Source organism: Marmota monax, unplaced genomic scaffold (genome assembly GCF_021218885.2).
Source record: "Marmota monax isolate L192 unplaced genomic scaffold, Marmota_monax_Labrador192_F-V1.1 WCK01_AAM20220418_F8-fsc00015, whole genome shotgun sequence".
Classification (NCBI taxonomy): domain Eukaryota; kingdom Metazoa; phylum Chordata; class Mammalia; order Rodentia; family Sciuridae; genus Marmota; species Marmota monax.
Window position 1 is genome coordinate 883,354 of NW_026692194.1, and position 23,281 is coordinate 906,634.

A 23,281-nucleotide genomic window follows, 5' to 3' on the forward strand; every position below is an offset into this window, starting at 1 on the left:
CGGGGCACCCTCGCATTTCCTCCTCCTCCCGGCCCTACCTTCCTCCCCGCCCGCCTCCAGCCACATGACAGGAAGGGATCCGCCACACGACGTCACGGACGTCTGCGCCCCCGCCCCTAGCCTTCCCCCACCCGCCCCGCACGCAAGGGGCGACGGGCGGAGGGCGAACGTGGTCCGCGCGCTCCGCACTCCCCAACCAGAGCTCGCCAGAGTGCCGCGGCTGCAGCCGCCGAGTCGGGAGCGCGGGTTCCCGGATGTGCGGCGCTCGCGGAAGCTCCACCCCCGCCGCCGGCCCCGCGCGCCCCCGCCCTCCGCCCCGCGCGCTGCTGCGCTCCGCTCTCCCCTCCCTCTCCTGCCCTCCCCCTTTTTCGTGCCTTGAGGTTGCGGGTCAGCGCGAGCCACTGCAGTGAGTCCGTCACGGCTCCGGCGCGAGCGTAAGGCTGCAGTCCCCGAGCCGCCCGGCCCTCTCGGCCCCTTTCCCCCCTCCTCTCCGCCTTTCCGCCTCGCTTCCCTCCCGCCGTCTCTCCTCCCGCGCTCGCTCTCTGAATCTCGACCTTAATTTCTTTCCCCCGCCCTGCCCGCTCTCTCGCGTGCACAGTCACCCGGCCGGCGCGGGCCCCGCGGCGCCGCCTCCCTCCCCCAGCCCGCACCCCCTCCCCGGGCGTCCCGAGGGCCGCAGCTGGGCCGCTGCCGCCGCCGCTTCCTGCGGAGCTCGTTAGAGCAGACTCTTCACCGCGCGAGTGAGCCGCCGACCCGCCGAGCAAAATGGTGAGACCTTGGCTTCCCCCCTGCACTATGCGTCCCCGCCCGCCGTTGCCAGGTTCGGGGGAGATCCCCGACGACCCTGGTCGGCCTCCCCCGGTGGAAAATTCGAGAGACCCGGGCCCCACCGGTGCCCCGCGGGTGCCTTCACTGCCCGGGTACGTTGGCGGCCGGCGGGGGCGGCGGACCGCCTGCTTGACAGGACGGCGGCCGGCCCGGCGCTACGGCAGGGCCTCCGCGCCCGCCTCCGGGACCTCCGGTCGCCCCTCGGCCGCCCCACCCGAGCTCGCCGGGATCCCGCCCCGGCCTCGACCCGCGTCGCCCCCCGCCCTCGCCGACAGCCTCGTCGCTGCGTGTTACTCCTTTCCCAGCCCCCCTCCACGTGGAGTCCCCCCTTCCGCCCCCAGACTCACTCACTCAAGTTGGAGGGTATTCCGAAATCCTATGGAAATGAAACTATGTGGCAAATGGCGCTTTATGTAAGACCCACTTTCTCTCTAGAGCTTCTGTTTCTCCCACTCACTCCCCATTTTCTACCAGTGAACCTTGGCAGGAATCCTGCCATTTACTTCCCACCTTTCCTTTTAGTATTTATCTCGCTGCTGTTTGCAACCCTAGGGGGTTTCTTTCGTTGCTGCTTCTCCCTCTGCTTTGGCGAACCGGAAAGGTTCAAGGTGTATAGTCATTAAAACAGGACAGCTTGGTTTTGGAGAAATGGGGATAGTGGATTTCTGTTATTTTCTTAACTACCCAGGGCTCTTCATTTTCTTTGTTACCTCCGCGTCTGTCTCTTGGGGTGGTTGTTTTTGAATCATGGCGATTTAAATTTATCTTTCCTTACCCGCACATTAATCCCTAGGTAGAATTCACTGCTGTAGTGTTTCAGACCGACGCTAGGGGTGTGTCTCCCGCCTGTCACTGTAGCCAAGAAATCAACGACGCCCTTTTAGCCTGTTACTTTACCGGTTTACTAACTCCGCTTAGCCCGTGTAGTTTCCTCTTTGTAATCAAGAATTGTGTGTACATAGTAGGAGAAATTCTCGGTGCTGTTCCGTATGTATCAGTTATTTAAACATGATACTGGGTTGTTCACTTTCTCTAAAAAGCCCTCGAAAAGTTGTCAGATTTTTAGACTAATATTGGATATTACTTTGCACCTTTAATTGTATAGTCTTCCAATCCTGTTTGTAGAAGTTAGGTACTTCAGAATACGGAGTGGATTAGTGAAGAGAAGAATTCTGTTGATTGCAGTTGAAAATCAATTTGGTGGTGATGGTGAGGGGAGAAAAGGAAATTAAAATATTTAAGCAAATCAACATTTATTTAGAATATAGGGTGAATGATTAAGTATGCTTAACTAGCATACTTAAATCCAGATTAGGAACAGACTTAATAAATGATTTGTGATTTTGATATGTATAGAAGTTTTCCCCTGCCAGTTTGGGGAGACAGTTTAGAGACAACTTTCCCAGCCAAAGCACGAAATTATTTGTTTTTTCATGCTATTACAGAAAACAGTTTGGAAAGATGAGAGCTAGAATACGGTCTTTCTTTTAGCTTAGTCTTTGAAGTTATGAATTGCACTGCAGTGCTTTAATGGAACTTCTAATGCATGTATTTTACTGAAAGATCAGGATCTTGAAGATCTTTGTTGCAGTGAATGTGCATAAGCTCTACCACCATCTACATCACCAACCCCTTAGCTCTTAAATTTATCTTTTTTTGGTATTCAGTATTTCCTAACCTTTTATAGTATTTTTAAGATGTGCCTGATGATATTGTTTTCACTCCAAGTTGTTATTTTCTTGCTGTTTCCAACTTCCTCTTAAGTTTTCTGGTATACTGTTGGCTCTTTTCTCTTCCATCCTCCTGGTACCATTTTAGGACCTACATAATTTGTGATGACAGTGATTTCCCAACTTTAGGATTTTGGTCTGTTGAAATAGCATTAACCAAGATATGTGAAGACTAATAATCTCTCTATAATTCAATTTTGCCATATGGATATTGACTCACTCAAATAAGTCAGGCTTGAGAGGGATCTGGTAATTCTAATGAATTGAACATGGAATTCTGAAAATTTTCACTCTCTTTGGGAAATTTCTATTATAACTCTTGCTTTTGGTATCATGAACATACTTATATTTTTGTAATAGATTTTATAGTATTTCTATAACTGAATAATTCAAATAAGGACAAAATAAGAGGGATTTAGTTCAATCTCTTAAGGACTTTTGCTGACAAATATCTTAATTGCTGCCCTAAAAGTAGTTTTCTTTTTATCCTGAGCATTATTCTTTCCCTCTCTTCATTCCTATTTGAATTAAGCACCCAGAAGTATGAGTGTTTCGGTATATGCGTATAAAAATCTGAAGTACTGAGCTCCTAGCAATTTTCCCTGAACCAAGTTGTTTTTGTTGGAATAAATAATGTGAATTTTGTTTTGGATACTTATATAAACACAGTCTATTAAGTTTTGTTTCTTAAAACAACTTTAAATTTTACAAAGGACTTTATGTCTTTGTACTTTTAAACTTTTCATTAAAATAGTCTTTATCTCCATGATTCTGTAGCTAGAACTTAAATTTATTATTGTCTGCTATGACTTTTTTTTTTTTTCTTTATAATGGCAAGCAACCAGTCTTAGGACCACAGAATTAAAATTTACATCAGTTATTAGGAGACAGTTTCTCCCCTCATTATGTCCCATAGTGGATGAGAAAATTAAAATGATTCAGGATAAAGGTAAGGAAGCTGACTAAGGGTCAGCTAGGGAGAACAACAGATAAGCCTAGAAGAATCAGGCATCTCTCATTGATAGTAAGGGGCTATAAGGAAGTCAGACAGACCATGGGCCTAGAGTCTGGGGCAAGCAAGGGGGACTCATTAGTATTAACAAATACTGGTAGATTTTTGTCTGCTGTTTACTGGTTACTGTGATTTTCATTGTGGAGAATATTAAGATAATTAAGGCAGGTTTTCTACTCACTTAAGTAGAAAACATTGGATAAATGCCACTAATTGTAAAATAAGTTAACATGTGATGAATCTTGTAAGAATACACACAAAACATGATAGAAAATCGAGGAAAGATAAGTTGGGAATTAGTTGGGAATTAGGGAAAATTTTATTGAAGGAGGTAAAAAATTGTGCTAGCTCTATTAGGATTGCCGGATGTAGTGGCCCATGATTGTAATCCCAGCAATTTGGGAGGCTAAGGCAGAAGGATCAAAAGTTTGAGGCCAGCCTGGGTGACTTAACAGGATTCTATCTCAAAATAAAAATAAAAGAGCTGGAGATACAGCTCAGTGGTAGAGCATCCCTGAGTTCAGTCCCCAGCACTCACAAACAAACAAACCAAAAAAAGATTATTAGAATTGTAAAAGGGATAGTTGGAAACATCTAGAAAACACTTCAAATCCTGAAGGTGGGGAGAGATGGGATATTCTCAAAATGTGGTTCCTGGACCCGTGGCATCAATAGCTATCTAGAAACTTGTTGGCTCCACCCTGGAACAACTGAATCCCAAACTGGGGATGAGCCAAGCAGTCTAGGTTTTATAAGGCTTCCAGGTGATTGTGATGTTTTCTAAATTTTGAGAGCTATTGTTTGGAGAATATCAAACACAAAACAAGGTGCCATAAGAGCATGTGGCAGGCAAGAGGCTTAATCCAAATTGGGATGGAAATCACTCAAAGCTTTCTAGAAGATAAGGTGCCTGAGCTGAGTCTTAAAAGGATGAGTATTTAGCCAAGGGGGAAGGACACTCCTGATAGGGAGCTTATGCTCAAAGTCTTAAGAGCCATGAGCTGTACAAAGCATTTAAAGAACAAGTGCAGATGGAGCCTGACTAATAATGGTTTGGCTTATGATTTTCAACTTTATGGTAGTGTGAAAGTGGTAAGCATTCAGTGGAAATTGTACTTTAACATACATTGACCATTCTGTTTTTCACTTTCAGTATTCAGTGAATTATGTGAGATTTTCATTACTTTATTATAAAATAGGCTTTTTGTTAGATTTTAGCCCTACGGTGGGCTGTGATGTTCAATAGGTTGGTTGTATTAAGATCATTTTTGATTTAAGGTATTTTTTAACTTATGATAGGTTTATCAGAAAGTAACCCCACTGTAAATTAAAAGTATATTAGTTTAGCATGATTGGAGAACAGTGGATGGAGTAGGGTGGAAGGGAGAAAATGTCAGGGAGATTTAGGCAAGATCGTAGATGGGCTTGTATATTGTATGAGGCAGTAATTTTTTTCCCCTCCCAAAATTTCAGTCATGTATTTTTATTTATTTTATTTTTTTTAGTATTTATTTTTTAGTTTTAGGTCAACACAATATTTTATTTTTATGTGGTGCTGAGGATCAAACCCAGTGCCTCATGCATGCTAGGTGAGCACTCTACCACCTCAGCCCCAGTCTTGTATTTTTAACTGGGAGAATGACATTGTCTCATTTACTTTTAAAAAGAGATCAGTTTGGTGGTCTTATGATATTAATTAAGATGGATAAATCTAGATATGGGAATCTATTAAGAATTAATTACAGTAATTCATATGAGAAATAAAAACCTGAGAGAATATAGTGACAATGCAGATGGAGAAGAGGTTATGAGATAAATTTAGGAGGTAGAAGAAAGGACTTGATTACTTCTGGATTATGGGAAAGAAAAGGAGTGAATCCTGCTTTTGTTTTTGGCTTTGGTGACTCCATAGGTGATAATACTGCCCATTTAAGTCACTGTTTGTTGAGCATCTACTTGTGTTAGGTTCAATTCTAGGGTATATGGCAAGTACTATGCCTGTCTTCAAGAAACTTGAGTTTGTTGAAGACCATTATTTTTAGTCTTACCTTTTGGTAATTATTGCTTGGAATGCTGTGTTGCAAGATTTTAAGTTCTGTGGAGTGCTCTGAAATATTGACTAGATATCATGACTTTAGGAAATAGCAGAATCTTGATTGCCTGGAGGTTGAAAGCAGCACATATGTTTGTGTAGTGATTCTCAAAGTGTGGATCTTGATTAATCAGCATCATTTGGGACTTTGTTAGAAATGCACATTCTCCTGGGAGATATAGAAAAAGGAAATTTGGGGGAGTGATGAGGGTTTCTGTTTTGGACATGAGTCATCTATGTGGCTATGGCCAACAGGTATTTGGCTGTCTATATCCAGAGTTCAGAAGAGAAATCTGGGCTTGGATTAAAGATTTGGGAATTGTCTATGTTAGGCAGTAGTTAAAGCCATGAAACCAAATTAAATTTACAGAGAGAGTATAAAATGAGAAGCAAAGAGGGTGAACTCTAAAGCGCATTGCATGTAAGAGGCAGACAGAGGGTGAGGAACTTTTGATAGTTGTTTGCTAATGAACAGCCAGAGAGATAGTTGGAAAATTAAATTTTCTTAATTTTTTCTCCTTACTGTTTCATATTCCCTTCATGGTCATGTGTTAACAGTGTAATTATAGCTAATGTATGGGTCTGGTGCAGAAATAAAATTTTGATAAATGGAACTTGACTAATACATGTTTTTTGTCTTTAGTTTTCAAAATCTTGTACTGTAATACTTAAAATGGTTGGATTTTTAAAAAATAGGAAATCCTTGAAAATTTAGTACTGCCCAGATTGAAAGGAGTTTTAAGGAAGAAGGAGTCAGAAGTAAATAATACTTTATAGATCAGGGAGGTAGTAGTTGGTTGTCTTTTGGAAGGCTAAGGAAAGTTCCAGTGCAATAGTTTGTTATAATGGTAGCAAAGAAGGCCAGGATGTAGTGAGTTAATAAATGGGTGGCCAGATGTTGAGTATTGATTATTCTTTAAAGCTTCAAATAGAAGCAGAGAGAATGAAAGCGAGAAGACTCAGGTTTGAGGAAGGATTTATTTTGGGGTCAAAGAAATAAGCCAGGAATATAATTTCTCATTTTTCTTATGATATGTCAAGGTCATTGTACTATCATGTGTAACTAATTAAAACAAATTAAAAAAAAAATAAACCAGGAAAAGGAGGGAGAAGTTGTCTTTTGATTTCAAAGGGAAAGGATGAGATTTTGACAGTTTGCTGTCCCTAAGGAAGTAGGATGGAATAAGACTAAGACTCCTAAAATAAGAGGTGTATTTTTCTCATCCTTTAACATAAAAGGGAAGGAAGTAAAGATAAAAACTGTTATATCTTAGAAAGGAAGTTGTATTAAGTTGCAGGTGGTCTTAACTGTTTGACTTCAGTTTGATTCCCTTGGGGAACTATTTTTATTTATTTATTTATTTATTTTAAAAAATATTTTTTAGTTGTTGATAGATGTTTACTTTTATTTATTTATACATGGTGCTGAGAATCGAACCCAGTGCCTCACACATACCAGGCAAGTGTGCTACCACTGAGCCACGGCCCCAGCCCCTGGGGAACTATTGATTAATCTGGAAATAAGTTGCTGGTTGCTTTGGAAGAAGTGGGAATTGTAAGTGGGAGTATAGCTTTGTGGTATTACAGGTATGAAGTTATGAGGATTTGAAAGTGAATAGAGATGGAGACATTTTAAATATAGAGTTGAGGGCTGGGGTTGTGGCTCAGTGGCAGAGCACTTGCCTTGCACATGTGAGGCACTGGGTTCAATCCTCAGCACCAAATAAAAATAAATAAAATAAAGGAAAAAATATAGAGTTGAAAAGAAACTATGAAGAAAGTCATTAAAAGATGACACAACTTAGTGATTGGCTGTAAAGATAATTCTAAATTATTAATTCAATATAGAAAAGTTGCTTCTTGAAAGAAGTTATTAGAAGAAGATAAGTTTGGTTTTAAAAAGTAAATTGATGGGCTTGAGACATTCCATTGAAACTTCTTAATGAGGAAATTTAATAGTATACTTGAAAAAGAGAGTTGGAATGTTTGTGTCAAGTTGATTACTGATGGGTGGGTTATGATTAGGATTAAGAAGTTACTGGTGGGCTCAGGAAGCTGAGGTAGGAGATCGCAAGTTCAAGGCCAGCCTCAGTAATTTAGTGAGGCCCTAAGTAACTTGGTGAGACCCTGTCTCTAAATAAAATACCAATAGGGCTTAGTGGTTAAGCAGCCCTGGGTTCAATCCTCAGTAGTTGTTATTGGTGGAATTTGCCATTAAAATAGTATTGATAATCTTTAAGACAACTCAGATTAGTGCTAGGTACTGAAAATAAAATCTCAAGGGAATATAATCTATATGACTATAGAAACCTGTCTTTTCATTGTTTTATTCCAAATACTTGATAATACATGTGAATAAATAAGTAAAGCAAAGAAATAGGTGCTGATGAGACATTGGAGGTAATGTCAATTCCTTTTTTGAGACATTTGTGAAAAAAAAGGACAAAGGATAGTTAACTTTTGTGGTTTACAGTTGCAGTAAATTAGTATTGGGATGGAGGAGGATGTGGATATTCTTTAGAATTAGAAAATGAGAAGCTAGGAAAAAGAATGATTCATGGAATGATCTCTGGAAAAGGTAAAGAGTAAAGAGTAGGGAGTAAAAAGAAAGGAGGGCCTTTCTATGGCACACCTGTAATCTCAGCTACTCGGGAGCTTAGCAGACCAATCACCAATTTGGGGACAGTGTGGGCAATTTAGCAAGACCCTGTCTTAAAATAACATTTTTTTAAAAGCCTTGGGGATGTAGCTCTGGTAAAGAGTGCTGTTCTTGGCTAGCATGCATTTTTGAGTTTAATCACCAGTGGGGTGGAAGAAGAAGAAAAAAAGAAAAAGAAAAAAATCAAGAGAGAGAAAAAAAATCAAAGTCAGAAAGAGATGACTAGGTCCTGACTATAGATATGTTTTAATAATGCAGTTCATACCAGGTGTCCCAAGTCTCAGTCTCAGAATAGTTTGAAGCAAGATCAATTTGCTGAGGCAAAAGGGATACATACCATTGAGGGTGAGGGCTGTGGAAGAGGATTGGTTATTGATTTGGGGGAATTTGCTAATCAGTTAATGGGGTCTAAAGTAAATATTATTAAACAGTAGATAGAATCTAGGAGAGGGCAGTAGTGGGTCAGTGACCTAGAAAATGAATCTAGGAAACTGGGATGCTAACAAGAAGAAAGATTAATACTTTGCCAGTCTTTTGCTTTAGTCATTCCAATTTATTCGTGCTTTTGATCAAGTTACATAGGTCTAGAGGGAACCATTCTGAGTTCACATTTTATGTGGGGGAACATGTAGCTATTGAACAGTATTCTTAAAATTTTTATTTAAAGTTCTAAAGATATTGTATCAGTACATTTGCTTAAAAATTCAAATGATGCTGAAAGATATAAAATGGAAAGTAAGTCTTCCCTGGCTACTCCTCCCCTAGTATTCAGTTTTATGTGTATTCTTCTAGGATGGAGTTTAATTTTTTTCCTTCTTCCTCTTCCTTATGTTAGTGTATGGATTTTTAAAAAATATTTTTTAGTTGTAGTTGGACACAATACCTTTATTTTTATTTATTTATTTTTAATATGGTGCTAAGGATCGAACCCAGGGCCTTGCACATACTAGCTAGGCAAGTGCTCTACCACTGAGCTACAATGCCAGCCCAGTGTGTGGATTTTTAAAAAATAATTTTTATTATAAAGATTTACAAAGGGGTTTTAATGATAGCTTGCTCCAATTCACTCATTATAATCAGTTTTATTCCAAAGTTTTAAATTGAATTTTAAATTAAACATTGAGCCAAGAACAACTAATAATTCTAACTAGGTAGCAATTTTATAATGATTTAGTTTTTTGGTACTTTTTATTAAGAGTCTGAACTATGACAGTATTCTTATGAAATTATTCTTAGTAGAGTTTTTGTATTTATTATTTTCACTTATCTTATTAAGCATTAACTACACAGATAACAAATTCTTGAAAAAAGAACATGACTTCCAAAGTATAATGGATAAAGCATCTATTTTATTTTAGACTTTCTAGATTAAAATTTCTTCATTTTCATTTTACCAAATAAGCCTTTTCTTCAGTAGCTCTCATCTACTCTCTCCATTTCTGAATTTTCTCCTTACTGTTCCATATTCCCTTCATGGTCATGTGTTAACAGTGTAATTATAGCTAATGTATAGGTCTGGTGCAGAAATAAAATTTTGATAAATGGAATGGGACTAATACATGTTTTTTGTTTGTCTTTAGTTTTCAAAATCTTGTACTGTAATACTTATAATAGTTGAATTTTTTAAAAATAGGAAATCCTTGAAAATTCAGCACTAATTCCAACAAATCATACATTTCCAGTTTCCTTCTTCAGAGTTGAGTTTTCTTTTGTTTACTGAATCTTGCAGGGAGTGTCGCGTAGGTAGTACTGTTGGTTTCCCACGAAACCTTTCTGTAGATGAGATGTCATGTCTTGTTTTACTGGTAATGTTACTAAATAGACCTATGCTTTGGCCAGGTCTCTTTTGTAAACAATACAGATTATTCACTTTTATTTGTATGTTAGAATTAAGTAAGCATTTTAAAACCTAGATACAGAGGATAAAGTATTGCAACCTGTAAAAAGGATTAAACCTTTATCCTTGGTGCTTATTAGAACTATTTAGCACTTTTTATTTATTTATCATTTATCTAGTTTCAGGAAATTTTTTTTTTTTCATATTCTTCTGAGTGTGGTGCCATGAGCAAGCTCCTTTTTAGGTAAAAATAAGCAGACATTCTCTAGTATTTATTAGGCAGTACTCAGTCTAATAAAGATTAGACTCTCAAGGAAAAATAAGTGATAGTAGTGAGAGAAATTAGTGATTTTATGTTTATAGTACAGCTGTTCTCTTAAATAGTTTTTTGAATTATAAACTAATATGATCATAAAAATTTTTACCAAGTAAATTTATGATCACAGGTGTACTTCAGGTCTGCCTTCCTGATTGATGTTCTTCTACCTTTACAATCTTACTTTTTGACTTTTATCTCTTTTTCTCATTTTCTTGTTTTTCAGATCACTGAAGTTCTGTGATGAAAAATCTACAGATATTTGCTATTTTTAGCTGTCTAAAGTTTAAACTTAAAATGTGAATTCAGTTCTTCACTTAAAATAACTACATTAGGAGTGCTCAGTAGCTACATGAGAAGGTATCACATGGTGAAAGAGCAGGAGTATGGAAGCTCCAATTTCTTTTTCTCTTATAAAACCACCAGTCCTATTTACAGGGACCCCACCCTCATGACATTATGCAACCCTTATTACCTCTCAAAGATTTTATCTTCAAATACTATCAAAATACATTTCTTCGGTCCTCATAGTCCCACAAGTCTTAGTTCCAGCATCATTGCAAAAATCCAGTCTCATGTAAATCAAATTTAAGTGAGACTCAAAAGCAATATTCCTCTCCATAGGTGAGCCTGTGAGATTAAAATTAAAATGCTTTTAAAATACAGTGATGGGACAGATATTCCCATTCCAAACTTTGCTGCTTAGATATTTCTTCCACTAGATATCCTAGTTCATTGCTCTTTAGTTCTGTGTTCCATAAAGTTCTAGGATGTTCTTTGCTCCAATTTTTAATATTTATTTCTCAACCCTTACCTATATGGTATTAATCCATTTGTGAGGATAGAGTCCTCATGACCTAATCATTTCTTAAAGGTCTCACCTCTTAGTAGTACTGTAACAGCAGTTTAAACATGTACAGGGGACATTCAAATCATACTGCCATGTTAATTCCATCATTACAGAAATTTCTGTTTGCACCGCTCTAGAATGATTGTGCATCTGCATTTTGCAGTAATCTCCTAATTACTAAGCATGAGGTTTGGAGTTGGGAAACATCTGAATTTAGATTTTGGCTCTGTCTTATTAGCAATGTGATCTTGGACAAATACCAGAAGCTCTTTTATTTAGTACATAGGTGAAATGGGAATAATTCCACCTCAGATTTTGGTGACAGTATAGCGTGTCTGGAAATCTAACAGGTACTCATTAAACATACTTGGCTTTTCATCCTTCTTATTTGATTTCTTTGTAATATTGGACCTTCTTGAGAACTCTTGGAATTCTTCCTTCTCTTGGCTTCTGTTGACATTTTTTAGTAGTTGTTATTCTTCCCTTCTGACCATTTTTAGTCTTTGTTGCTAGCCTTTTGAGTTTGGTTCAAGTCCCTCTTAGATATGATTGTATCACTTTCCCATTTAAAAATACCATATATTTTAAAGGTTAAATTTACACAACCTATAAACTCCATAATTATTCTGTTTTTGAATGGAAATATTCACTCCTAAATGGAAACTTTGTATGGTCATACTCTTTTCTCCCTTTTACTACTACCTATGTTATAAGGCCATCATTAATAGCAGTCCATACAGTATTTATTTCTGTAACATAAATTGGCTTATATAGTATCATTAGACAGGATAATGTATGCCATTCCCAGAATATTAACATTTTGTGCCATTCCCAGCATATTAATGTTAACTAAGTGGCAGCATCTAAATCCAAAAGTAGCAAGCTATAGAAGATATGGTACTATGTATGGTATAGAAGAATACTATGTATTGTTCATTGAGTTTGCATTCTTCCTCTTGACTCAATTTGGCCATTTATCTGTGTTAGAAAAATTTACACAATTCCCTAGATGTCTGAAAATTTTTCCCTTTTTTCCATAACTTAGCTTCAAATATTTTTTTAAATTACTCTTATTCATATCTTTAAAAACTCCTATCTTATTATCTTGTTCCTTATTCAGTATATTTTTATGTTAATATTTTTATTAGAATTTTTTTTGCTTTTGTTACTACTGTGGTTACAAGAGTGACACTGGTTTTGAAGTGTCTGCACCCAACTCCCATTTTCCTTAATTCATGTTATTTTCAGCGTGTAGTTTTAGAACATGAGGTTTTTTGGGGGAACATAATTATGTTATAGCAAACATGGTCTTCCATTTAGATCCCCTAAATGCTTCTTCTTCCTCTTTTTTTTTTAAATACCTTTATTTCACTTATTTATTTTTATGTGGTGCTGAGGATCGAACTCAGGGTCTTGTGCTTGCTAGGTGAGCGTTCTACCACTGAGCCACAACCCCGGCCCTTCCCTAAATGTTTCATGAATCAGCTGCTTCTTTGTTCCCATTGTCACTGACCCATTTCTTTCTCATGTGAACTATGTCTCTATAGCCTATTTACTGCTTTTTTTCTTTTTTTTTTTTAATGTCTCTAGTTTCTTTCTTCGTTATTCTGTTTTCCATATTGCCACCAGAGTTTTTCTTCTGAAATGGAAATCTGTCACTGACTTCATTTAAAAGTCATTGTTATGTCTTATAGAATTAAAAATCGGCAACTTCTTTGCATGGTATTTATGCCCTGACCCTGACCCTTATTTCTAGTCATCCTTATGTTGTGACCAAGTCAAACTGCTTGTTTTAAATGCTTTAAATGCACTTATTGGTGTCCTTGTACTTTTTTCTATCTGAAGTGTCTTCTCTTTCTTTTTGGTATACTTCAAGATTCTGTGCCCATGGCATTTTGTGAAAACTTTCCAACTCTCAGCCAATTAGTGGCTGTTTATAAGTAAGTTTCACTGTTGCCCATCCATATTATCAGTATGTTTACCTGTCACCCTTTCTAAGCTGTGAACTCTTCTAGGGCAGAGGATGCATTTTTTTTTTTTAATATCTTTATAAATCTAGTCCCCATCATGGTGTTTTTCATGTGTTGCAGAGCTGCATTGGATATAGTTATATATATCATCTAGAGCTAGGTAGATCTTTGCAAGTCTTGTAAATAAATGCTTTTAAGGCCATAAGTAAGTTAGGTACAACAGGAAAGCTTCCAGAAAAGAAAGTGCCATTGATTGTAAAAATAATAGGTGTGTGTGTGTGTGTGTGTGTGTGTGTGTGTGTGTGTGTTTTTCAAGATTCTCTTTACATATCTGAGTAGACAGTTTAATTAAATAAAGGAAACTCAAAATTTATGAATACTTTTGTTTACTTAAGGTGATTTATCTTAACATTGTTTTTTTTTTTTTCTGAGAGTCTAGGAACAGCTGATAAAATGAGTGACAATTTAAAATCTTATGATTTCCTTCATTAGCCATCATATAATGTTCACAGATTGCATATATCAAACACGATGTCAAGATACAAAGCTGAAAGAAAAGAAACAAGGCAACAGCCACAGAATGTCATAGCATAGTGAGTTAGCCATGTGCAGGGAAAAACTGTAGTACAATGTGAATGCTTCAGTAGCACTATTGTAAGATGGTAGGCTTTTTGTAGCTACTCTGCTTGCCCAGTTTGAACTTAATATGTAGCAATTTGGGCTTTTTATTACTTATTATAGTCACATTATTCATGGAGTTTTATAATGTCAAGCAGTAGTTTTAAAATCTGAAAGAATGTTGTGATCTTTTTGTTTATATTATTTTTCAGTGTATTTTATTTGATATTCTAGAAAGCAGAATCGAAATACTTATGTTGTAGTACACGGAAGTCTTTTTTTTTTTCCTTTTCCTGTATCTGTAAAATGGCCACAAGACTGCCGGCTCAATTCAGAATTCTTGTGGTACTGGGTTAGGTAATTATCTTAAGATACTTGATAACTTGCAAAACGCTGGTTACATCTTTATAAGAATGAAACTACTAGAAACTAGTATGTAATTTTCTTGGCAGGTTTGGGTTTCATAATCAGTTCTTATTTCTGTGGAGCTCTCTGTACAGTAACATTGATTATCAAAGTAGAAAAAAATGTATCAAATGTATCAAAATGGCTTAAACAACAGGAATTTATTATTTGAAAGAATAAAAAGCACAGAGCTAGAGAGTTACAAGAGGTAGTTTAGCAGTTCATCACTTTTATTGAGGACAAGCCCTATTTACTTTAAAGCTCTACTTGCCAGGAGAGGGCTGCCATAACATCAGACACCAACATCTGGCTAAAGAGTGAGGAATTATTCCCTAGTGTGTCTTTCTTATTAAGGAGGAAAACCTTTCTTGTAAGTCTCATAGTAGGCCCCCTTTTTTTTAAAGGTCTCATTATATTCTCCCTGGCTCTTTTCATACTAGAAAATGACCAAATCCTTACTGTGTTAGTGAAGTTTTTGTAACCTCTCCCTTGCTTGTCTTCCATCACCAGAGACTGGGCCTTACAGTTCTAAAAGCAGCCTCATCAATATTTTATTTGATACTCTGAGCAAAGGTCACAGATTACTGATGGATTATAAATAGTGAAAGCTGTGTCTGGCCTCGGATGTTATACCGTTTTTCTTGCCTCGCTATTATCATATAGCTGTCCACTCATGTGATCAGCCTTTTTATCAAAATATTTTCTCTGTTAGTTTTTTGTAACCAAAATTCTGTTTCCCCTTTGAAGGATATCATCTTTGTTATTAGCCCTTGCAAGTAAAGAGGACTGTTTCTGGGTTAGAAGTGGGTGGGAGTTGTTGGCATTATTTTAGACCAGTTGGAAATTGTTTTCTACCAAGGACCAGGTAGTAAATATTTAGACTTTGCAGGCCATACAGTGTGTTGCAATGATTCAACTTTGTCGTACAAAGCACCTATAGACAATTCAAAAGCAAATGATTATGACTATGTTCCCAAAATAACATATTTACAAACACAGGTGGTGGACCGTTTCTTTACATATGATGCCAAAGCGCAAGCAACAAAAGAAAAAAGATCTGCTGAACATTATCAACAATAAAAATTTATGCTTCAAAAGACACACACAAAAAAAATGAAAGACAACTCACAGGAGAAAATATTTGCAAATCATATCTAGTAAGAGATTTCTATCAGAATATGTAAAGAATTCTTACAACTCAGCAATAAAAAGATCTCAATTTAAAAATAGGCAAAGAGTCTTAATAAATGTTTCTCCAAAGAATATATACAAATGTGAATTGCACACGAAAAAATGCTGAGCATAATTAGTTATTAAGAAGTTACAAATCAGTACCACAGTGATATACTACTTCATACCTAATATGGTATCTGTTATCAAAAAGGCAAGTGTCATTGAGGATATGAAGAAGTTGGGCATCTCCATACATTGCTGATGGGAATATAATTGTAGCTATTTAGGAAGTAGTTCTTCAAATGTTAAACCTAAACTCACACATATATCCAAAAGAAATGCAGTATGAAATGAAGCAAAAAAGCTTGTACCTGAATGTTCATAATAGCATAATAGTGTTATTCAGAATGGGGGATGGGGGAGGAAATAGTCCATGTCTCTTGACTGGTGAATGGATAAATAAGATGTGATATAGTTATACAATGAAATATTACTCAGCATTAAGAAGTCCTAATTCTTGTAGTAAGCGTGGGTTAACCTTGAAAATATTCTGCTATGAAGTCACTAGCAAAGGGCAACATATTATATGATTCCATTTATATATAGTATCCATAATAAGCAAATATGTAGAACTAGCAAGTAGATTAGAGGCTACTTAGGACTGTGGTGGGGGTGTTGGATGATAGGGGTGATGAAAATACTATAAATTTCATTGTGGTTATGGCTGCATAATCCTTGAATATACTGAAACCCTTGAATCGTATACTTTAGATATCTGGATTGTATGCCATATGAGTTATATTGTAATCAAGTTGTAATGAAAACAAACTAGTGGTACGACTGGCTTGGCCTGGATCCATTGTTTGATGAGTCATGATAGACTATTCTTCATTCTCCTGGGAAGGAATTTCCTTTTCTGGGATGGCACCTTACTATATCTCTTCTAATTATTTTTTCATCTACCTTTTTCTGGATACTCCAGTTTTTCACTCAAAATTTAAGTCCTGTTTCACATCTTCCTTCTAGTTTCAGCTTTTACTTTAAGTTTATTGGTATCCAAGCTTTAGGTTCCTTGACACACCTGTTTTATTAACTTATAATTTCTTCCTACTTTATTTATCTTGGCCATAGTCAGTATGGATTCTTACCATCACCCAAACTATCTCACTGCTAGAACTTTATTTTCTCTGTTTGAGATTATTTTATCAATTTCAGTTACTGCAGTTGCTGTGCCTGTAGAGTTTTCTGGTTTGGGTGATTATATGTGTTTTAAAAATTAAAATATACTAACCAAATTAGTTCTGCAACCAACAAGTAGCTGGATGATTTTCATGTTAAAGTATTTTATGTTTTTCATCCTTTTACCCCTCTTGTCAGCTGTCTTCACTTATCTTACACCCTCTTATTGTTATGTTTGTGTGCTTATGATTCCTGTGTTAAAGGAATGACACATTTAAAATCGCTGTGCATGCCCCTGTGAGTTGATAGTGATAAGCCACTTGAATTTAAGTGTTCTAAGATGAGGAGAAAATGGCTTCAATAACACATTGCTTCTCGCGTGAGAGAATAAGACCGTGGCTTTATGATATAAAGGTAAAAATATTATGGGAATTATCTTAATTTAAGTTCAAATTTGGTTTCTGCCACTACCAGCTTTATGATCGTATGCAAGCTGCTTAATCTTGATACTCCTGTTTTCCCCCAAGATAGTTTGGAGGATAAATGAGATAATGAATGCCAAGTCTGTAACAGAATGCCCAACATGTAAATGTTATTTCATTTTTTTGCATCTTGTAAACATTAACTTTCATTTTTATCCATATTTGTATACACAGAGTTAACTTCTAAAGATTATTTTCTAATTTTTACCTTTAAAAAAACTTTTAAAACCTCACAAAATAACATTGAATTTGCTTAGTTTAAACTAAAAGTAGTCACATTTAAATTAATACATTATCTGAGGTGCCTGAATATATTTTAAGAATTGGGTTTTTTTCCTCACATTTTTAATAAAACTTTTTTAGTTGTAAATGAACACAATATCTTTATCTTTATTGATTTTTATGTGGTACCGAGGATAGAATGCAGGGCCTCATGCTTGCGAGTCAAGCTCTTTACCGCTGAGCTACAACCCCAGCCCTTTCTCACATTTTTTTATTGGTGCATTATAGTTGTACGTAATGGTGGGATTTGTTGTTACATATTCGTACATACACACAATATAACAATTTGTTCAATGTCATTCCCCAGTATTTTCCCTTTACCTGCCCTTTCCCCTATTCTGATCCCTTTCCTCTATTCTACTGGTCTCCCTTTGATTTTATAAGATTCCCAGCCCCTGACATGTTTCTTTTGCTTTTTGCTCTCTGGCTTTCACATATGAGAGAAAATGTATGACCCTTGACCTTGTGAGTTTGGGTTACTTCACTTAAAAGTTCTCAAGTTCCTCCATTTTCCTACAAATGACATAAGTTCATTTTTCTTTTTGGCTCAATAAAACTCCATTGTGTGTATATATACCATATTTTCTGTTTTTCCATTCATCTGTTGATGGACGCCTAGGCTGGTTCCATAGTTTGGCTAATGTGAACTGTGTTGCTATAAAGATGGGTATTGTACGTATTGCTATAATATGCTGACTTTAGAATAAATACATAGGAGTGATACAGCTGGGTCATAAGGTAGTTTCATTCCTAGTCTTTTGAGGAACGTCTATGCTAATTTCCATAGTGGTTGTACTAATTTGCAATCCCACCAACAATGTAAGTTTTCCTTTTAATCCTTATTTTCTCCAGCGTTTATATTGTTTGTATTCCTTTTTTTGGGGGGGGTTACCAGGGATTGAACCCAGAGGTGCTTAACCACTGAGGCATATCCCCAGCCCTTTTTACCATTTGATTTAGAGTCAGGATCTCACGCGTTGCTTAGGGCCTTGCTAAGTTACTGAGGCTGGCTTTGAACTTGTGATCCTCCTGCCTCACTCTCCGGAGCCACTGGGATTACAGGTGTGCGCCACCCTGCCTGCCTTGTTTGTATTGTTGATGACTGCCATTCTAATTGGTGTGAGATGAAATTAATTTGAAAGAGTAATTCTGTTCTCAGAATAAAACCAGATAAAAAGAGCTAATGGGCTTTTTGTTGTTGGTTTTGGTAAACTTAGAAAGATCTCTAATAAAGCTTTTTCTGTGTGTCTGTTGCTGCTTAAGATAGCTTTATACCTTTGGGAGTGAAATCGTATTCTTAAATCGTTCAATTTATTAATTGATTCCTTCAGTATCCTAAGCACTTTATAAAATACCATTCTTACCTTTTTGTACATGATATTCAATATCTTAAGAGTTTCTTTAAATGTTGGGAGTCTCATTTCTGGACAGATTGAGGGTTGCCATACAGAAGAAGTAGCCATTTGCAAATGGACTGTTTAAAGTTTATATATCAGTTGTTTGGGAGTCAATATTTTTCCATTGAAAAAAAGGGGTTTGCTTAAATAAGGATTTACAAAAGCATATTTCATTGATACTTAAAAAATATTTGAGTATCTTCCACATGTCATACACTGAAGCATTAACTATAGTGAACAAGTGCTTTGCTGACATGAAGCTTGCAGTATAGTAAGGTAATAATGATGGGAAACTGATATCATGTGTGGAAATATCTCTTTGCATTTGATTTAGATTATAGTTAAATAGTCACTGCGTTGCTTATCCACAGCCACAGTGATTACTCAAAAGATTTTTTTTCTCTGAGAGGGAGGCTCAGAATAATGTAGTCTACCTTTCTTTGATCAATAAATATGAAAGTATTTGTGATTTTATGTTATAATAAATCAGCAATCCACTTTGAAAATTTTCTCTTTTTATTTTTGTACTAAGGATGGAGCCCAGGGAGCACTTAACCACTACCCATACCCCCATCCCTTTTTTATTTTGAGACAGGGTCTTGCTAAATTGCCTAGGGCCTTGTTAAATTGCTGAGGCTAGTTTTGAACTTGAGATCCTCCTGCATTAGCCTCCTGAGCTGGGATTACAGGTGCATACCACTGTACCTGGTGGAAATTGTATATCTCTTAAGGTCATTTAAAAGATAATTTTAAAGAGATAGTGTTTGTAATTTCATATTGTCTAGCAGTCTTCATAATTGCAACTGAATCAGATTAAATTTATACTGTGCTTTAAATGTGATTTATAGAAAGAACTAACAAAAAATGGGGAGTAATTGTTGTTTGTTCATTTTGCTACTTTTAATACCTTCATATTAAACATTTCCCTTGTTTAATTTCCAGAACCCTATAAGAATGTGAATTCTAATAATTGAATATATGTAATTATATAGTTAATATATAGTTAATATATAATCATATATAGACACACATTAAAAATTCCCACACACTTATTCTCTTATGGCATAAGAAAACATAAATAATATAGATTGTGATAGAGCAGTAAAGAATATTAAAACCCTTCAAATAGAGTCATATGCTCTTGATTTTTCCCCTGTATTCAGTTATTTGTTTTATCATTGGTGAATTTTTCCCAGTTCTTTAAATGTTGGTATCTTACTTTTGGATTCGTGTTCTAGTTTTTTTCTTTTTTTTGAGATGGAGTCTCACTGTGTTGCCCAGGCTAGTCTTCAACTCCTGGACTCAAGAGATCTTCCTTCAGCCTTTCAAGTGCTGGGACTACAAGTGTGCACCACTGCACCCAGCCTCATGTTCCATTTTTAATGATCTCTCCCTTGGTTGGGAAACATGATCATAAACTGATAATTTCCAAAGTTGTATCTTAGGTGTGCTCTTTCTCCTAAGCCCAGTTTCTCTAAGTACTTGCTGGATATATCTATCTGGATATCCGTAGATTCCCTACAATATCAAAATTACATGTTTGGGGCTACTGAGAATATGTGGTGTGTATACTATGATAATGCCTAGCATATAGTATTACATTTGAGCATTTTCCCCTTTGTTCACCAGTGATTCTGTTAAAGGCTATAAATGGTAGGTTCTTGCCCTCTTTACATGTAGAAAAATATATTTCAGAACATTAATTTGGCAATACCAATAGATACAAATTTATATAGTAAAAGTTGTACTTGACCAAGACAGCTCAGTAAAAGTAATCAGGTGTATTAGAGTATATATCACAGTATAAATGAAGAGATGAATAAATTATACTACATTAAAATTAGAATTTTTCATTTAAAAATACCATTAATGGTTCTCCACTAAAAGAAGCTAGGGTTATTTAAAGAAAATAACTGATTCTAGGACTGGGGCTAGGAAAGTGCAATGCATGACTCTAATATCTTATATCATAGAGTAAGGAAGTAATCAGAATGATATGGACTTGTCAAAAGGACACAAGAATGAGCCTGAAGGGGAGGAACTACCACTGACTAAATATGGGGCAATTAAGGCATTCTATAACATGGTGATATTTTACACAGATTCATTTGTCGTCATTGTTAGCAACCATAAAATTCAGTTTTTAATGGAATGTTGATGGAAGGCCAAGTGACTAAAGTTAGCATTACCAGTAATGAGAGAAATCAACATTATTTGCCTCCTGATATTTGGAAAGAGCACATGATTACCACCTCTTTGGTATTTTACATGAAGTGTGCATAATCTGTATCTAATCATGAGAAAGCATCAGGCATATCTGTTGAGGGCAGTCTATAAAATCTGTTTAAAATGTCAAAGTCATGAAACACATGAACAGACTGAGGAACTGTTCCAATTTAAGAGTACACAGAAGGGCTGGGATTGTGGCTCAGTGGTAGAACACTTGCCTAGCATGTGCAAGGCCCTGGGTTTGATCCTCAGCACCACACAAAATAAAATAAAGATATCGTGTCCAACTACAACTAAAAAATATTTTTTAAAAAAAGAGTTCACAGAAGCAAGACTACAACAAGTAATCCAGGTTTTTCTTTTTTTTAAAAAATTTTTGCTATAAAGAATACTACTGAGATTTCTTTATATGTATTATAGAATAATATCAAATATGGTAGAAACACAGTAGACTGTTAGGACAATTAAGAATAGATAGATCTAAATAAATTAAAAAAAAAAAGAATAGATAGATCCATGGTCTACTGGTTCTTTTTTTAAATGGGATTATTTTTATTTTCTTTGGTGATTTTCTCTTTCAGTTCTTTAAATGTTGATATTCCCTGTTGATGAAATCTAAAGAAGTTTTTAAGATTGAACATTTTCAGAGTGGTTCAGGGATACTTGGGGATCCACAAGATGTTTTCCAGAGAGTCTGCCAGGTTGGAGTGTTTTTTATAACAAAACTAAAACATTGCTTTTCTTACTTACTGTGTGTACATTTTTATAGATGGTACAAAAGTAATGTTTGGTGAAACTGCTGATACCTTATCATGAATCCAAACAGTGCACCATCATACTGTAGTAATAGTCATTGTATTCCTTATTGCCAAGTAATTGCAGTTTTAAGAAAGTTTATCATTGATAAAGCAGTATTTTATTAAATGTCAACCATCAAGTACATGCATTCTAGGGGCTGGGGTTGTGGCTCAGTGGTAGAGCTCTTGCCTAGTATGTGTGAGGCACTGGGTTCAATCCTCAGCACCACATAAAAATAAATAAAGGTATTGTGTCTACCTATAACTAAAAATATTTTTTAAAAGTACATGTATTCTAAATATTTTGTATGATGAGGTGATGTATGTGTTAAGTACCATTTCTATATGTGAAGTTATGATAGTTTTGAGGAAAAACAAGTACTTATATAATTTAGAATTAGCAAACATTTACTGAGCAACTACTGAGTTAGGTTAGTGGTACTGGGGATCAAACCCAAGACTTTGTACTTGCTAAGTTAGTGCTCTACCAGTGAGCTACATCCCCAGTCCCTAAATACTTACATAATTTGTAAGTTGAGCTAGCTTTAAAAAAAAAAATACCAAAACTACTTGAAAAAAATAATTAGCAATTTGGTTATTTAGATTTGTGTCTTTGGCATACATTGTCTCAAAACTGAATAGTGAACCAGTGTCACTCAGGGAAAACAACAAGAAAAAAACAGAATACCTAGGCAAAGCATAAAAGATATAAAGAAAAAAAACAAATAATAATTTGAGAACTGAAAAACATAATAATTGGTATAATAGCCCTGTCAGTGTGCTTAACAACAGAATAGAGCAGTTAGAGGAAAGAATTGGTGAATTAGCAGAGAGAACAGAAGTTACCCAAACTGAACAAAAATAGAAAATAGACTGGAGAGGTAGGAAACAGCAATGCACAGTGCCTGGAGGCGGGGCGGGGTGGGGGGCTGTGGGACTATAAAAATTAAATTTAACACTTGTGCCATTGGCACAAAAAGGAGAGGAGAGGGGGCAAGATTGAAAAAGAATTTAAAGAAATAATGGCTAAATTTTTCCATGTTTGATAAAAGAGAAACCTATAGATTCAAGAAGCTAGGCAAGCAAGCATTCAACAGAATAAACTCGTAGAAATCCAAGTCAAACTTCTAAAAAGTAAAGACAGTCTTGAAATCAGCAAGAAAGACATGATGTTTTATATAAATGATATCAACAGTTCAAATGGTAGCAGATTTGTCATCAGAAGTGATAGAAACCAAATGCTGAAAGTAAAGAACTTTTATTAGAGAATAAGCATTATGTAAGATAAAGGTCAGTTCACCAAGATGATATAGCAGTCCTAAACCTTGAACTGGGAGAAAATATCCTCTGGAATACAAAGGAAATCAAGACATTCTCAAATAAAGGAAGACAGAGAATTTGTTATTAGTAGACTCACCCTAAAGG

General features: G+C 36.3%; 1 protein-coding gene across 1 annotated transcript in view; it reads left to right on the forward strand.

Annotated features, from left to right (window-relative positions):
• Positions 1–330: 330 nt before the first annotated feature.
• Ppp3r1 (protein phosphatase 3 regulatory subunit B, alpha) overlaps positions 331–23,281 on the forward strand; it is a 58,986-nt gene continuing 36,035 nt past the window's right edge. Inside the window, exon 1 of the mRNA XM_046422565.2 lies at positions 331–768. Coding sequence (XP_046278521.1) covers positions 766–768 — 3 coding nt within the window. The 5' untranslated portion in view covers positions 331–765. The remainder of the gene's footprint in view (positions 769–23,281) is intronic.